Source organism: Anoplopoma fimbria, chromosome 3 (genome assembly GCF_027596085.1).
Source record: "Anoplopoma fimbria isolate UVic2021 breed Golden Eagle Sablefish chromosome 3, Afim_UVic_2022, whole genome shotgun sequence".
Classification (NCBI taxonomy): Eukaryota; Metazoa; Chordata; class Actinopteri; order Perciformes; family Anoplopomatidae; genus Anoplopoma; species Anoplopoma fimbria.
In genome coordinates, this window is record NC_072451.1 from 183,105 (window position 1) to 201,811 (window position 18,707).

General features: G+C 42.8%; 1 protein-coding gene across 1 annotated transcript; it reads right to left on the minus strand.

Moving 5' to 3' along the window:
• Window positions 1-7,391: 7,391 nt before the first annotated feature.
• On the minus strand, window positions 7,392-18,707 carry riok1 (RIO kinase 1 (yeast)). Its single transcript, XM_054596153.1, has 17 exons — window positions 18,542-18,707; window positions 17,452-17,650; window positions 16,008-16,095; window positions 13,128-13,197; window positions 13,001-13,043; window positions 12,514-12,606; window positions 12,030-12,142; window positions 11,673-11,753; window positions 11,096-11,182; window positions 10,846-10,983; window positions 10,671-10,774; window positions 10,276-10,382; window positions 10,086-10,151; window positions 9,890-10,006; window positions 8,597-8,650; window positions 7,737-7,853; window positions 7,392-7,628 (listed from the first exon to the last, which is right to left on the minus strand). The coding sequence occupies exons 1-17, from the start codon at window positions 18,592-18,594 to the stop codon at window positions 7,518-7,520; spliced, it is 1,641 nt and encodes a 546-aa protein (XP_054452128.1). The 5' UTR covers window positions 18,595-18,707; the 3' UTR covers window positions 7,392-7,517.

The following is an 18,707-nucleotide window of genomic DNA, read 5'->3' on the forward strand; positions in this document are numbered from 1 at the left end:
TAACTATAGACCTATATCTAACTATAGACTATATCTAACTATAGACTATATCTAACTATAGACCTATATCTAACTATAGACTATATCTAACCATAGACCTATATCTAACTATAGACTATATCTAACTATAGACCTATATCTAACTATAGACCTATATCTAACTATAGACTATATCTAACTATAGACCTATATCTAACTATAGACCTATATCTAACTATAGACTATATCTAACTATAGACCTATATCTAACTATAGACCTATATCTAACTATAGACTATATCTAACTATAGACCTATATCTAACTATAGACCTATATCTAACCTTCCGTTCCTCTCTAAGATCCTTGAGAAAGCAGTAGCAAATCAGCTCTGTGACTTTATGCATAACAATAGTTTATTTGAGGATTTTCAGTCAGGATTTAGAGTGAATCATAGCACAGAGGCGGCACTGGTGAAAATTACCAATGACCTTCTAATAGCTTCAGACAAAGGACTTGTCTCTGTACTTGTACTGTTAGACCTTAGTGCTGCATTTGATACCATTGATCACCAAATCCTATTACAGAGATTGGAGCATCTTATAGGCATTAAAGGAACCGCACTCAGCTGGTTTAAGTCGTATTTATCAGACCGATCTCAGTTTGTATATGTAAACAATGAAAGCTCGATGAAAACCAGGGTTAGTCACGGAGTTCCACAGGGGTCTGTTCTTGGACCTATTTTATTTACCTTATATATGCTTCCCTTGGGGAATATTATCAGAAAACACTCAGTAAACTTTCATTGTTATGCAGATGATACCCAGTTATATCTATCAATTAAGCCAGACGAAACTAACCAGTTCTCTAAACTTCAAGCATGTCTTACGGACATAAAAACCTGGATGACCTGTAACTTCTTAATGTTAAACTCTGAAAAACAAAGGTTATCCTACTAGGCCCAGATCACCTTCGAATTCAATTATCTAACGATATAGTTTCTCTAGATGGCATTGCTCTAGCATTCAGCACTACCGTTAAGAACCTCGGAGTTATCTTTGATCAGGATCTGTCTTTTAACTCTTATATAAAACAGATCTCAAGGACAGCCTTTTTTCATTTACGTAACATTGCGAAAATCAGGCAAATCCTGTCTCAAAGTGATGCAGAAAAACTAGTTCATGCATTTGTTACCTCTAGACTAGATTACTGTAACTCCTTATTATCAGGCTGCTCTAATAGGTCTCTTAGATCTTTACAGTTGATCCAGAATGCTGCAGCACGTGTTCTAACAAAAACTAAGTAAAGAGATCATATTACTCCAGTATTAGCTTCTCTGCACTGGCTCCCTGTTAAATCAAGAATAGAATTTAAAATTATTTTACTTACCTACAAAGCTCTAACTGGTCAGGCACCGTCTTATCTTAAGGAACTTATAGTTCCATATTACCCAACTAGAGAGTTGCGCTCAATCAATGCAGGGTTACTTGTGGTTCCTAGAGTATATAAAAGTAGGATGGGAGCCAGAGCCTTCAGTTATCAGGCTCCTCTTCTGTGGAACCAGGTTCCAGTTTCAGTCCGGGGGGCCGACACACTCACTACATTTAAGAGTAGACTTAAGACCTTCCTTTTTGATAGCGCTTATAGTTAGGACTGGTTCAGGTTTATAGTTAGGGCTGGTTCAGGTTCGCCTTGGTCCAGCCCCTAGATATGCTGCTATATGCCTAGACAGCCGGGGGACTACCTAGGATACACTGAGCTCCTCTCTCCTCTTCTCTCCCTCCTTCTTTATGTATTAATCTCCTATTTATGCACATTACTGATTTTGCTTCTTCCCCGGAGTTCTTGTGCTTTCTCTCCTCGCAGGTTCCCAGGAATCGGGGTTATATTTGGACTGTCATCGTGCCACCTACTGAGGCCCTGCTGACACCCACTACTACTACCACTATCATTATTAGTCACATTACTATTATTATTGCCTGTACTATTACGCTTATTGACTTGCTTCTACCCTGGAGTCTTTGTGCTTTCTCGCTTCGCAGGCTTCTATAAATCGTGGCTGTACCTGGACCGTGGTCGTGCATCCTGCTACGGCCCTGCTGACACCGACTGCTACCACCATTATTATTATTACTAGTCACATTACTATTACTATTACCTGTACCATTAAGCATTTTAGCTTTACTTCCACCCTGAAGCCCTTTTGCTTTCTCGTTCTGCAGGTTTCCATGAATCGTTGTGGTACCTGGACCGTAGTCGTGCCTCCTGCTGTGAGCCGACTGACACCCACTGCTACTTCCATTATTATTATTAATCACATTACTATCCCTATTTTCATGGCTATAATTCTACTGTAATAATTGCTGCTGTTATTATAAGTAGTCTTATTATATGAATCATTTATGCCATATACATTGAATGTGTTGTATCTCTGTTATGCTGTTCATTCTGTACACATGACATCTATTGCATTCTGTCCATCCTGGGAGAAGGATCCCTCCTCTGTCGTTCTCCCAGAGGTTTCTTCCTTTTTTCTCCCTGTTAAAGGGGTTTTTAGGGGAGTTTTTCCTGTGCTGATGTGAGGGAAGGACAGAGGATGTGAGGGTGTAAGGACAGAGGATGTGAGGGTGTAAGGACAGAGGATGTGAGGGTGTAAGGACAGAGGATGTGAGGGTCTAAGGACAGAGGATGTGAGGGTCTAAGGACAGAGGATGTGAGGGTGTAAGGACAGAGGATGTGAGGGTCTAAGGACAGAGGATGTGAGGGTCTAAGGACAGAGGATGTCTCATGTGTACAGATTATAAAGCCCTCTGAGGCAAATTTGTAATTTGTGATTCTGGGCTATACAAAATAAACTGAATTGAATTGAATTGAATAGAATAAGAGTAGAACCAGTAGAGTGAGAGTAGAACCAGTAGAGTGAGAGTAGAACCAGTAGAATAAGAGTAGAACCAGTAGAGTGAGAGTAGAACCAGTAGAATAAGAGTAGAACCAGTAGAGTGAGAGTAGAACCAGTAGAGTGAACCAGTAGAGTGAGAGTAGAACCAGTAGAATAAGAGTAGAACCAGTAGAATAAGAGTAGAACCAGTAGAGTGAGAGTAGAACCAGTAGAATAAGAGTAGAACCAGTAGAATAAGAGTAGAACCAGTAGAATAAGAGTAGAACCAGTAGAGTAAAAGTAAAACCAGTAGAATAAGAGTAGAACCAGTAGAGTGAGAGTAGAACCAGTAGAGTGAGAGTAGAACCAGTAGAGTGAACCAGTAGAGTGAACCAGTAGAGTGAGAGTAGAACCAGTAGTGAGAGTAGAACCAGTAGAACTAGTAGAGTGAGAGTAGAACCAGTAGAGTAAAAGTAAAACCAGTAGAATAAGAGTAGAACCAGTAGAGTGAGAGTAGAACCAGTAGAGTGAGAGTAGAACCAGTAGAATAAGAGTAGAACCAGTAGAGTAAAAGTAAAACCAGTAGAATAAGAGTAGAACCAGTAGAGTGAGAGTAGAACCAGTAGAGTGAGAGTAGAACCAGTAGAATAAGAGTAGAACCAGTAGAGTGAGAGTAGAACCAGAATAGAGTAGTAGAACCAGTAGAGAGTAGAACCAGTAGAATAAGAGTAGAACCAGTAGAAATAGAGTGAGTAGAACCAGTAGAACCAGTAGAACCAGTAGTAAGAGTAGAACCAGTAGAATAAGAGTAGAACCAGTAGAGTAGAGTAGAACCAGTAGTAAGAGTAGAACCAGTAGAATAAGAGTAGAACCAGTAGAATAAGAGTAGAACCAGTAGAGTGAGAGTAGAACCAGTAGAATAGTAGAACCAGTAGAGTAGAACCAGTAGAACCAGTAGAGTGAGAGTAGAACCAGTAGAGTGAGAGTAGAACCAGTAAGAGTAGAACCAGTAGAGTAAGAGTAGAACCAGTAGAACCAGTAGAATAAGAGTAGAACCAGTAGAGTGAGAGTAGAACCAGTAGAATAAGAGTAGAACCAGTAGAGTGAGAGTAGAACCAGTAGAATAAGAGTAGAACCAGTAGAATAAGTAGAACCAGTAGAATAAGAGTAGAACCAGTAGAGTGAGAGTAGAACCAGTAGAGTGAGAGTAGAACCAGTAGAAGTAAGAGTAGAACCAGTAGAGTGAGAGTAGAACCAGTAAGAGTAGAACCAGTAGAGTGAGAGTAGAACCAGTAGTAGAGTAGAGTAGAACCAGAACCAGTAAGAGTAGAACCAGTAGAGAGAGTAGAACCAGTAGTAGTGAACCAGTAGAGTGAGAGTAGAAGTAGAACCAGTAGAGTAAGAGTAGAACCAGTAGAGTGAGAGTAGAACCAGTAGTAGAACCAGTAGAACCAGTAGAGTGAGAGTAGAACCAGTAGAACCAGTAGAATAAGAGTAGAACCAGTAGATAAGAGTAGAACCAGTAGAGTGAGAGTAGAACCAGTAGTAGAGTAGAACCAGTAGAGTGAGAGTAGAACCAGTAGAGTGAGAGTAGAACCAGTAGAATAAGAGTAGAACCAGTAGAGTGAGAGTAGAACCAGTAGAACCAGTAGAATAAGAGTAGAACCAGTAGAAAGTAGAGTGAGAGTAGAACCAGTAGAGTGAGAGTAGAACCAGTAGAATAAGAGTAGAACCAGTAGAGTGAGAGTAGAACCAGTAGAGTGAGAGTAGAACCAGTAGAATAAGAGTAGAACCAGTAGAGTGAGAGTAGAACCAGTAGAGTAGAGTAGAACCAGTAGAATAAGAACCAGTAGAACCAGTAGAGTGAGAGTAGAACCAGTAGAGTAAGAGTAGAACCAGTAGAGTAAGAGTAGAACCAGTAGAACCAGTAGAGTAGAACCAGTAGAGTGAGAGTAGAACCAGTAGAATAAGAGTAGAACCAGTAGAATAAGAGTAGAACCAGTAGAGTGAGAGTAGAACCAGTAGAGTGAACCAGTAGAATAAGAGTAGAACCAGTAGTGAACCAGTAGAGTGAGAGTAGAACCAGTAGAGTGAGAGTAGAACCAGTAGAATAAGAGTAGAACCAGTAGTGAACCAGTAGAGTGAGAGTAGAACCAGTAGAGTGAGAGTAGAACCAGTAGAACCAGTAGAGTGAGAGTAGAACCAGTAGAATAAGAGTAGAACCAGTAGAGTGAGAGTAGAACCAGTAGAATAAGAGTAGAACCAGTAGAGTGAGAGTAGAACCAGTAGAGTGAACCAGTAGAATAAGAGTAGAACCAGTAGTGAACCAGTAGAGTGAGAGTAGAACCAGTAGAGTGAGAGTAGAACCAGTAGAATAAGAGTAGAACCAGTAGAGTGAGAGTAGAACCAGTAGAGTGAGAGTAGAACCAGTAGAATAAGAGTAGAACCAGTAGAGTGAGAGTAGAACCAGTAGAGTGAGAGTAGAACCAGTAGAATAAGAGTAGAACCAGTAGAATAAGAGTAGAACCAGTAGAGTGAGAGTAGAACCAGTAGAGTGAGAGTAGAACCAGTAGAATAAGAGTAGAACCAGTAGAGTGAGAGTAGAACCAGTAGAATAAGAGTAGAACCAGTAGAATAAGAGTAGAACCAGTAGAGTGAGAGTAGAACCAGTAGAGTGAGAGTAGAACCAGTAGAATAAGAGTAGAACCAGTAGAGTGAGAGTAGAACCAGTAGAGTGAGAGTAGAACCAGTAGAATAAGAGTAGAACCAGTAGAGTGAGAGTAGAACCAGTAGAGTGAGAGTAGAACCAGTAGAATAAGAGTAGAACCAGTGTTGTTACCTGAAGTTCAGTGAATCTCCGATAATGAAGAAAAACTTTTTCAACTTTTTCCTCTTTTTATACAACTGAGAGCCAATCAGTGCTCACCTCCCCCCCCGCCACACAACCAGCCAATGGCAGAGCTGCCTGGATCACTGGACCCCTCCCTCCTCATCCTCACTCTTCAGACTGATTACAGGAGTCTTTGGGTTAGACTGTCACAGGGAAGTGGCAGCACATGCCGTCGGTCAGCTGACACATCCTGTTTAGACACTCGTCCACACTAATTCTATTGAGCTAGAGGTAGTGTGTGTGTGTGTGTGTGTGTGTGTGTGTGTGTGTGTGTGTGTGTGTGTGTGTGTGTGTGTGTGTGTGTGTCAGGAACAGTGTGTGTGTGTGTGTGTGTGTGTGTGATTGTATTCGTGTATGATTGTGTGTGTGTGTGTGTGTATGTGTGTGTGTGTGTGTGTGTGTGTGTGTGTGTGTGTTATCAGTGATGATGTCACTACATATCACCACTGATAACCTGAAGTTCACTGTGACCTTCAGAGGTCACGGGGTCACTGGGTTTCTGTAAGGAGCTGCTGCTTCAAGCATCAGCCAATCAGAACCGGAGAACGCCACACGCTGCACTCTGAGACAGCCAATGAGCACTCAGCAATAAGGGAGTGGGTGTCTGTCCCCCTTGAGGAGGAAACAGCGAGTTATCCATCCCATAATGATGTTCCATTGAGACGCTCTGACAGCAGGATGAATACTTGTCACAGAGTATTTTACACAGTACAAGTGATACTTTTACTGTAGTAGAGCTGTGAGTAGTACTTCCTCCACATGCTCACACTGGTTTACTGAAACCAGTCAAAGGTTCCCATTCACACACACACTTCTCCTGTCTGTCTGTCTGTCTGTCTGTCCGTGTCATGGACCTTTCGTAAATCATGTTTCAGTTTTAAGGAGCATAAGAACTCATCAAACCTCAGCATTACAGGAAGCTGATGATGTCATACATCAAACCTCAGCATTACAGGAAGCTGATGATGTCATACATCAAACCTCAGTGTTACAGGAAGCTGATGATGTCATACATCAAACCTCAGCGTTACAGGAAGCTGATGATGTCATACATCAAACCTCAGTGTTACAGGAAGCTGATGATGTCATACATCAAACCTCAGTGTTACAGGAAGCTGATGATGTCATACTTACTCTGTTCCTGCTCATTATCAATAATATTTAAACTTGTTCAATGAACAACATTTCTGTCCATCTCTGTGATGGTGAGCGCTAACAGTCTCTGAAGACTACATTACCCATGAGCCAGTGAGAGGTGAGTTTCAGAGGGTTGTGATTGGCTGTTTATCAGTTTGTAGTTTTGTTTTGTCTTCTGTCTCATACTGTCTCACTGTGACGATAGTGAACAGACGAGGACACACTGTTCCTGACACACACACACACACACACACACACACACTGTTCCTGACACACACACACACACACACACACACACACACACACACACACACACACACTGTTCCTGACACACACACACACACACACTGTTCCTCCTGACACACACACACACACACACACACTGTTCCTGACACACACACACACACACACACACACACACACACACACACACAAACACACAAACACACAAACACACACAAACCTTGGCTAGTGGAGGAAAATAAAAATATGACATGATGATAAAAACATGTGATAAAATGTTTTATTGAAAGCTTTCTTTGATGTTTACTGTGACTGGTCGTCGTGGTGATGCTGCACAGCTGATCAATAGAGTAGTAACACACAGGAAGTCTACACAGACAAACAGGAAGTCATCATTTGCCTTTCTTCATCTTGGACGCTTTCTCTTTCCTCTTCTTCACATGTTTTGGTACTTTCTTTTTCCTTTTTTCTCTCTGAGCTTCTTTCACCACCTTCTTCTTCTCCTGAAAGAATGAAATAAATAGAAACATCTTTATTGTATTTTCCATGTAGGAGACAAATAAACTCTTCATCCTGTCTTCTGTCTCAGCTGGAGGACTGCTGTTGAGTACCTTTTTGTCAATCTGGGCTTCCTCACTCTGCTCCTGCTGATCTTCTTCTTCCGCTTCCTCCTCCTCCTCCTCTTCCTCCTCAGATGAAGACTGGTCATTCTCCAGGAGAGCAGGAACCTGAACCAGAGAGAGTACACCTGTTCACCTGTCCAGCTAACGTTAGCCTGAACTCGGGTTTCCATTTCATCTCAATCTGAAGAAAACTTTGAATTGTCTCAAAAAAGAAAGAAATATTTTTGGATTTCAATCCAATAGTTTGTTCTAAAAGCTAAAAGACTCCTCCCTCTCCTCCTCCCTCTGTCCTCCTCTCTCTGTCCTCCTCCCTCTGTCCTCCTCCCTCTCCTCCTCTGTCCTCCTCCCCTGTCCTCCCCCTCCTCTCTGTCCTGCCTCCCCCTCTCCTCCTCTGTCCTCCTCCCTCTGTCCTCCTCCTCTGTCCTCTGTCCGCCTCCCTCTCCTCCTCTGTCCTCCTCCCCTCCTCTCTCTGTCCTCCTCTCTCTGTCCGCCTCCCTCTCCTCCTGTCCTCCTCCCTCTGTCCTACTCTCTCTGTCCTCCTCCTCTGTCCTCTGTCCTCCTCCCTCTCCTCCTCTGTCCTCCTCCCTCTGTCCTCCTCTGTCCCCCTCCCTCTCTCCTCCTCTGTCCTCCTCCCTCTCTCCTCCTCTGTCCTCCTCCCTCTGTCCTCCTCTGTCCTCCTCCCTCTCCTCCTCTTTTTCTACTTTGGTCCTGAGACTTTTAATGTTTTATTGATAAAGCTTAACAGGGGACGTTCTATGGTTCTCTCGACAGGTGAGGTAAATAAGGCAATAAAGACAAAGCTAAGCTAAGCTAACACTTGTATTAGACAGAGTGAGAGATGGTCATACCGTTTGAACTCCAGACAGATCCTTCCTCAGTCCGGTCAGCGTCTGGTACAGAACCTGAACGGCAAACACGCAGATTGTTAACAGCTAACTCAGGTAACTCAGGTAACTCAGGTAACACAGGTAACACAGGTAACACAGGTAACAGCTAACTCAGGTAACACAGGTAACACAGGTAACAGCTAACACAGGTAACTCAAGGTAACACAGGTAACAGCTAACTCAGGTAACACAGGTAACACAGGTAACAGCTAACTCAGGTAACACAGGTAACTCAGGTAATACAGGTAACAGCTAACTCAGGTAACACAGGTAACTCAGGTAACACAGGTAACAGCTAACTCAGGTAACACAGGTAACACAGGTAACACAGGTAACAGCTAACACAGGTAACTCAAGGTAACACAGGTAACAGCTAACTCAGGTAACACAGGTAACACAGGTAACAGCTAACTCAGGTAACACAGGTAACTCAGGTAATACAGGTAACAGGTAACTCAGGTAATACAGGTAACAGCTAACTCAGGTAACACAGGTAACACAGGTAACAGCTAACTCAGATAACACAGGTAACTCAGGTAATACAGGTAACAGCTAACTCAGGTAACACAGGTAACTCAGGTAATACAGGTAACAGCTAACTCAGGTAACACAGGTAACTCGGGTAACACAGGTAACTCGGGTAACAGCTAACTCAGGTAACTGAATACCTATGTTGAATACACTTCCTGTAAGTCGCTTTGGATAAAAGCGTCTGCTAAATGACTGTAATGTAATGTAAATGTAATGTAACTCAGGTAACAGCTAACTCAGGTAACACAGCCCTCCACCCGTCTCTACCCGTCTCCACCCGTCTCCACACGTCTCTACCCGTTTCCACCCGTCTCTACTAGTCTCTACTAGTCTTGACACGTCTCTACGAGTCTCTACGAGTCTCGACACGTCTCTACTAGTCTCGACACGTCTCTACGAGTCTCTACGAGTCTCTACTAGTCTCGACACGTCTCTACTAGTCTCTATCCGTCTCCACCCGTCTCCACTCGTCTCTACTAGTCTCCACCCGTCTCTACTAGTCTCTACCCGTCTCCACACGTCTCTACCCGTCTCCACACGTCTCTACTAGTCTCTACCCGTCTCCACACGTCTCTACACGTCTCTACCCGTCTCTACCCGTTTCCACCCGTCTCTACTAGTCTCTACTAGTCTCTACGAGTCTCTACACGTCTCCACACGTCTCCACTAGTCTCCACACGTCTCCACTAGTCCCTACTCGTCCTCATGTGTTGCTTCTCTTACGTTGTCCTCATGTCCACAGATGGCCGACTCCTCCTCCTTCGTCCTCATCAGGTCGACGTCTCGCTCGTAGTGACTCACGTCCGTCAGAGTTCGGGGGATGTAGGCCTTCTTAAACACCTGAGGAGGGAGGAGGGGGAGGTCAGAGGGGGAGACTATTGTAACCATCTGAACATGAGGATGTTTGTGTATCCGTCACCTCCTCGTCCACTCCGTCCTGATCCGACCGCTGTTCCGACGTCCGCTCAGATGCAATCACCATCGCCTGTAGATCAGCGACACAAAGGTAAAAGCTCTCTCTATTCTGTTTCTATTGTCTCTTTCTTCTACTTGTTTGTGTTTCCTGAGCATGTTTTTATGAATACACTTTTTCCAGGAAGTGTTCAGACCTTCTCCAGGTATTGGTCGATGTTGTGGCAGGTGATCGACGGGTCTGTGATGAAGTCAAACAGCTCTCTGACTGTCATCACCGCGACGCCACGCTTCACAAAGAACTCTGGGAAACAAAACCCACAATCAGATCAGCTGACAGGTTTGCTTTAGGGGCGGGGCTACACACTGATTGACAGGTCTCTACAATGGGGTGGTCCTTTCCTAGTGCTCGCAGTTCATTGAAACAAAATAACATTTCTTTTTCCAATCAACACTTGAAATGATGAAGGCACTTAAATCGTATCAGTTCAAAAGCTGAACTGAAGGTTTCAAAACATCAGTCCACAATCCAAGGATGACGTCATGATGACGTCATCCACTGTACACAGTCCGATAGGGGCAGACGTCTCACCGTTGACGTTACAGCAGTCCTTCCTGAGGAACTCCAGAGCGTGAGGATGATCGTGCTCCACCGACTGCGACACGTCAATGATGTAAGCGTCTCCGTTGTGATATCTAAAGACAGGTTGGTGAGTTTTAGAGGCTTTTATTTTGAAGGGGTTGTGTGTGTGAGCAGGGTCTCTTACAGCATGTTGAACTCGCTGAGGTCCGCGTGGACGAGGCGAGCCTCCTGGAACATCTTCCTCATGTTCTGTAGAACCTGTAGGTAGAGCTCACGAGCCTTCGACTCAGACAACGCCGCGTTCTTCAACAGAGGAGCCGGCCTGACCGATCAATAAACAACAGGGTCGTCAATACCGGAGTGATCAATACATGACAGGACAGTCATAGTTTCTGTTTGGACCTCTCTGATCAGCGGCCCCGATGGGTTCTTACATGGTGTCTTTTCCGATGAAGCTCATCAGCAGAACGTGACTTCTGAGCAGGTACGGTTCTGGACTCGGGATTCCTGCCGTCTGCAGCCTAGAACACACACACTGTAAGGTTCTACTGGGTTCCATCCAGTGGTCAGATCAGACTCTACTGGGTCCTATCCACTGTTCGGATCAGGTTCTACTGGGTTCCACCAGCGCCAGATAAGGTTCGATTGGGAACTGGGTTCTATCAGCTGGTCGGATCAGGTTCTACAAGGTTCTAGCCGCTGGTCGGATCAGGTTCTACCGGGTTCCATCAGCTGGTCGGCTAAGATCTACTTGGTTCCATCATCTCGTCTGATCAGGTTCTACATGGTTCTATCAGCTGGTCGCACAAGTTTCTAACAGGTCCGATCAGTTAGTCGGATCAGATTCTAACAGGTTCTATCAGCTGGTCAATCAGGTTCTACATGGTTCTATTAGCTGGTCGCATCAGGTTCTAACGGGTTCTATCAGCTGGTCGGATCAGGTTCTGACGGGTTCTATCATCTGGTCGAACAGGTTCTACATGGTTTATGTGTCAGCAGAAAGGTTCTCACCTGATGAGGTTCCTCATCTCCTTCTCTGCCCAGGTTCTCACCATCTTCCTGGGGTTTCCTTTACAGTAACCGTGACGGAACCTGCAGAACAACAGAAGAAGGACTTTAAACAGTTAACTGAACGTGTTAGAACCTGATGATGATTGAGAACAGCAATGAACTGCTGATGCCTGCTGATTATTGATAATGATCATAAAGGACACTAACTTATTGACTTGTCTGATGTCTGTTATTTTAGAGACAACAGGAAGTTCTGTGATGAGACTGTGATGTCACTATGATGAGACTGTGATGTCACTATGATGAGACTGTGATGTCACTATGATGAGACTGTGATGTCACTATGATGAGACTGACCTGAACTCTCCGCTGACGTACTTGTCCCGGTCTTTGAACAGCAGGATGGAGGTCTTGTAGATCTTTATGGCTCTACTTTCTCCAGAGGAGGTGCTGGCATGATAAACATTAGCCTGAAAAAACACACACACACACACACACACACACACACACACACACACACACACACACACACACACACACACACACACACACACACACACACACACACAGTATTGATCAGTATTAGTCAGTATTGATCAGTATTAGTCAGTATTGATGAGTATTAGTCAGTATTGATGAGTATTAGTCAGTATTGATGAGTATTAGTCAGTATTGATCAGTATTAGTCAGTATTGATGAGTATTAGTCAGTATTGATGAGTATTATTATTGATCAGTATTTGATGATCAGTATTAGTCAGTATTGATGAGTATTAGTCAGTATTGATCAGTATTAGTCAGTATTGATGAGTATTAGTCAGTATTGATGAGTGATTTCTGACCTCCTTCCCTGTACTGATGCAGCCGTTGATTTCACAGATGACTCCCCGACTCAACATCTTAAAGAGAATCATTCGAGTTCGAGGATCTAACACCTGCAGAAGAAGAAGAAGAGCAACAAGCAGCTGATGAGAACAACAAGGAGGAGCGGAACGTTCCTGAATGTGTTTGATGATTACATCATGAGGAAACAGAAGACTTGTTTCATCAATCTGCACTCTAACTCACATTCTTTTTCTCTAAAGCAGGTTACGGTGATCTAAACACATGCTGACGGGAGGAGGCGGGGATCGAACCCCCGACCCGGTGTTCAGAAGGCCAGCTGCTTACCACTTAAATCAAAAACCCTTCACCTTCCTTAGTGTATGGTTCATCAAGTAATCAATAAAATACCGGGGAGATGAATTGATCATGAGGCTAAACCATTTCACCTATTTCCTGTCAAAGCTTTTCAAAATAAGAGCCTCTGCATGTAGAGAAGCAGCTCACCTGTTCCACTGTGGCCCGATCTGATTTGTCCTTCACTCTGTACCTGCAGACAGCAGCCAATCAGATCATTAGTCACATGGTAAGACGAGCTGTGAGGTAATGCGATATGAGGTGAGTTCAGACGTACTTGTCGGCTTCCTTCTGTTTCTGCATCGTCGTCACTTTATTGATCACTGAGTCGGCGTAGTTCAGTTTATCTGAAACAACAACGAACAGACTGATCAGGATGAAGAACTTAATCAATACATTGATTATTGACTTAGATTCTTTTACATAGACCAAGTTAACCACAGGTCCGACCTTCTGGTGAGACCCGTCCTCTACACTCACTGAGCTCAAGGTGTCGCTGGAACCTCACAATCACAGACTGACTCAAGACAACGGGGCTCCTCCCATCAGCCGTCACTCACTCTCATTCCCTCCAGTCACATGTCCAGCTGTTTCAACAGCCTCATTCAAAATGTCCAGCAGGTTTGGTGAAGTTTGGACAAACATTGATTTATGGACACATTCTCCCCGGGCTCATGCACACGCTGACATCTGTCTAGTGTTTTTAAAATGTTCTACACATGTGGTTCAACATCGTCATCAATCATATCCTGAGTTTGTACTGATCAGAAGAACTGTTTAGGATTTAGAGATAGATTTGCATTTGTGGTTCCCTTAGTGGTGGATTTGAAGGAACCGTTCCGGGAGCTTCAGGTTCTCTTGAGAACAAATCCTGATGATTGGCCCGATGGTTGTTCACTTGGTGTGACGTGCTTAGCCACACCCCTCTGAAGCTCATTGGTCAATATCCTGAAGAGGAAGGCCTTTACCAAGGGTTTGTAACGTCGCTCCTTCTTTGTGATTTAGGTCTCCGTTAGTAAACTCAGAGTGAACATGTTCAGAACGTCAGAGGGTTCTCCGTTATCTCCTCTGAGAGTCACTCAGAATGTCTATCTGTGGAACCTGATGGACCGTTGAGGTTTCCTCTCTACGACACAGAACCAAAGAGCTAACAATTAGAACTACAAGGAGCCTAAAAAGAGGAGAACGAACGTTAACGGAGAACACGATGAAACAGAAGAGATGAAAACAGTGACGTGGAACATGACAGGAAAAAGATCAAAGGTTTAATGGATCAAAGCAGAGAAAAAGAGTTCCATGAGAACGTTGTTCTGAAAGAGAACGAGGGTTCCATGAGAACGTTCTGAAAGCAAACGAGAGTTCCATGAGAACGTTGTTCTGAAAGAGAAAAAGAGTTCCATGAGAACGTTGTTCTGAAAGAGAACGAGGGTTCCATGAGAACGTTGTTCTGAAAGAGAAAAAGAGTTCCATGAGAACGTTGTTCTGAAAGAGAAAAAGAGTTCCATAAGAACGTTGTTCTGAAAGAGAACGTGGGTTCCATGAGAACGTTGTTCTGAAAGAGAACGAGGGTTCCATGAGAACGTTGTTCTGAAAGAGAACGAGGGTTCCATGAGAACGTTCTGAAAGCAAACGAGAGTTCCATGAGAACGTTGTTCTGAAAGAGAAAAAGAGTTCCATGAGAACGTTGTTCTGAAAGAGAACGAGGGTTCCATGAGAACGTTGTTCTGAAAGAGAAAAAGAGTTCCATGAGAACGTTGTTCTGAAAGAGAAAAAGAGTTCCATAAGAACGTTGTTCTGAAAGAGAACGTGGGTTCCATGAGAACGTTGTTCTGAAAGAGAACGAGGGTTCCATGAGAACGTTGTTCTGAAAGAGAACGAGGGTTCCATGAGAACGTTGTTCTGAAAGAGAAAAAGAGTTCCATGAGAACGTTGTTCTGAAAGAGAAAAAGAGTTCCATGAGAACGTTGTTCTGAAAGAGAACGTGGGTTCCATGAGAACGTTGTTCTGAAAGAGGAAAAGAGTGGAGTTTCCTCGTTCCGTTCGTTCTGTTGACAGTTAGAGGGATGAAGCTTTATGGATCAATAAACCAAACCTTTAGGTCAAAGTGTCAGAGGAGGGTTCTGTACGGTTCTACGGTTATGAACCTCAGGAACGCAGCATCCAAGGATTTTACTGAAATAACATCCATGTGATCCAACTGGTTCTACCGTTCTAGTTTCAGAACACAGAGTAGTGTTCTAGTCTCCACTGTGTTGATGTGAAGATCAGGTTCTGTCGGCAAACAAAGAGTTCGTTCTGTGTTCTTCAGGTAGTTTAACGTCTCAGTGGACCACATGAAGAACCAGAGAAAAGCATGTTCTAGGTGACTACATGTTAAAGAGGTTAACGAAGGAGAAGAACCCGTCTGTCGATGATCAAAGATCCAGAAGCTGCTTTTGTTGTTTTATTAGCAAGAAACAAACAAACACGTGTTCTCAATAGAACCCACTGTGTACGAAGACGATCGACAGCGATAAATAGCATCAATTAGCGGTCAGCAAAAAATAAATGTGTGTATGTGTGTGTATGTATGTATGTATATGTGTGTGTGTGTGTGTGTGTGTGTGTGTGTGTGTGTGTATGTATGTGTGTGTGTGTGTGTGTGTGTGTGTGTGTATGTATGTGTGTGTGTGTGTGTGTGTGTGTGTGTGTGTGTGTGGGTGCGTGTGTGCGTGTGTATGAGTGTGTGTATATGTTTGTGTGTGTTTATGTATGTATATGTGTGTGTGTATGTATGTGTGTGTGTATGTATATGTGTGTCTGTATATGTGTGTGTATATATGTGTGTGTGTATGTGTGTGTATGTATATATGTTTGTGTGCGTGTGTGTGTATGTGTGTGTATACGTATATGTATATGTGCGTATATATGTTTGTGTGTGTGTGTATGTATATGTGTGTATATATGTTTGTGTGTGTGTGTGTGTATATATGTTCGTGTGTGTGTGTGTGTGTGTGTGTGTGTGTATGTTCGTGTGTGTGTATGTGTGTATATGTGTGCATATATGTTCGTGTGTGTGTATATATGTTTGTGTGTATATATGTTTGTGTGTATATATGTTTGTGTGTGTGTGTGTGTGTGTGTGTGTGTGTGTGTGTGTGTGTGTGTGTGTGGTTACCCAGGTTGATCTTGTGCTCATATTTCCTCAGAGCTTTGTCAGACGGAGTCGACTGCAGCGTCTTATTGGATGGATTCTGTCTGTTGAACTGACCAATGAGAACAAGGAGAGCAGTCAGCTGACTGAAGAAGAGTCACAGTCGTTTCGGGGACAGAGGATGTGAGGTTAAGGACGTTTGAGGACAGAGTAAGGACGTGAGGGTGTAAGGACAGAGGATGTGAGGGTGTAAGGACAGAGGATGTGAGGGTGTAAGGACAGAGGATGTGAGGGTGTAAGGACAGAGGATGTGAGGGTCTAAGGACAGAGGATGTGAGGGTGTAAGGACAGAGGATGTGAGGGTCTAAGGACAGAGGATGTGTGGGTGTAAGGACAGAGGATGATGTGAGGGTGTAAGGACAGAGGATGTGAGGGTCTAAGGACAGAGGATGTGTGGGTGTAAGGACAGAGGATGTGAGGGTGTAAGGACAGAGGATGTGATGGGTGTAAGGACAGAGGATGTGAGGGTGTAAGGACAGAGGATGTGAGGGTGTAAGGACAGAGGATGTGAGGGTGTAAGGACAGAGGATGTAAGGACAGAGGATGTAAGGACAGAGGATGGATGTGACAGAGGATGTAAGGACAGAGGATGTGAGGGTGTAAGGACAGAGGATGTGAGGGTCTAAGGACAGAGGATGTGAGGGTGTAAGGACAGAGGATGTGAGGGTGTAAGGACAGAGGATGTGAGGGTGTAAGGACAGAGGATGTGAGGGGGTGTAAGGACAGAGGATGTGAGGGTCTAAGGACAGAGGATGTGTGGGTGTAAGGACAGAGGATGTGAGGGTCTAAGGACAGAGGATGTGTGGGTGTAAGGACAGAGGATGTGAGGGTCTAAGGACAGAGGATGTGAGGGTGTAAGGACAGAGGATGTGAGGGTGTAAGGACAGAGGATGTGAGGGTCTAAGGACAGAGGATGTGAGGGTGTAAGGACAGAGGGAGGGTGTGAGGTGGGTCTAAGGACAGAGGATGTCTCATGTGTACAGATTATAAAGCCCTCTGAGGCAAATTTGTAATTTGTGATTCTGGGCTCTACAGAATAAACTGAATTGAATTATCAGCCTCATCATTGCACAACGTGAGTCCACTATTCAACAATCTAGCATCAAATCTTACATTTACACAGAAAATAAGAATTTTCTACAAAACGTGGTGTTTGTTGTCTAAGCTAAGAGCCAATCAGCTCTTTGATCTGGAGACAGCAGGCGTTTCCCATCATGCACTGGGCCATGCAGTCAGCTCTAAAACCCACCTCGCTCTCGTGAGGTCATTGTTGCCCACGTGTTCATGACGTCAGAGCAAGTCGGACACAAATCTACCCAGCATGCATTGTGGCGATCGATTCTGATCAGAACTGACTCATCTCCAACGAACCTACTGATAATCAATCAGATTGATCAGTGTTTCTGACCTGACAGCTCACGGCCGTCCTGTTGTATCTTTTGGTAAGATCTCCTCCTGCTGAACGCCACGCCCACTCCTCCTCCTCCTCCTCCTCGTCCTCCTCCTCCTCCTCCTCCTCCTCGTCTTCCTCCTCCTGTCGGTGTGATGGAGGCTGCTGAGTGACATCACCGGTGTGATGCGTTGCAGCAGACGGCTGTGATTGGCCACTGCAGGAGGCGATATGAATCATAACGTTACTTAACAGGAAACTACTGAATAGTGATATTGACGCCTCGTTATTGGAAGAAACTCTTCATCTGTTTGATTATTTGTTATTCATGTTGTCACGTTATAGTTTTGTTTACTGATATTGATCACGTATCAGCTGACCGTTCATTAAGAAAATATCTTTCTTATGCATATACATATACATATACATACACACATATATATATACATATACATACATATACATATACACATATATATATATATACATATACATACATATACATATACACATATATATATATACATATGTATATATATATATGTATATACATATATATATATACATATATATATATATATATATATATATATATATATGTATGTGTATATGTGTATATACATATACATATATATACATATATATATATATATGTATATATATATATATGTATATGTATATACATATATATATATACATATATATATATATACATATATATATACATATATATATATATATATATATATATATATATATATATATATATATATATATATATATATATATATATATATATATATATATATATATATATATATATATATATATATATATGTATATACATATATATATATATATACATATATATATATATATATATATATATATATATATATATATATATATATATATATATATATATATATATATATATATATACATATATATATATATATATATATATATATATATATATATATATATATATATATATATATATATATATATATATATATATATGTGTATATGTGTATATGTATATATATATACATATGTGTATATCAATAACAACATTTGGTCTCTCAGTAGAAACAAACAGTCTCACCTGTCCTCCTCTACGTCATCAAACTGGCCAGGTACACAGCTGACCGCAGACATGACGTCACACACCAACAGAGACTCTGAACAGAACTGATCCAGAACCGAACCCGATCCAAACTGATCCAGACGTGGTCGGAGCAGCTCACACTGCAGCGTGTTATGTTCACTTC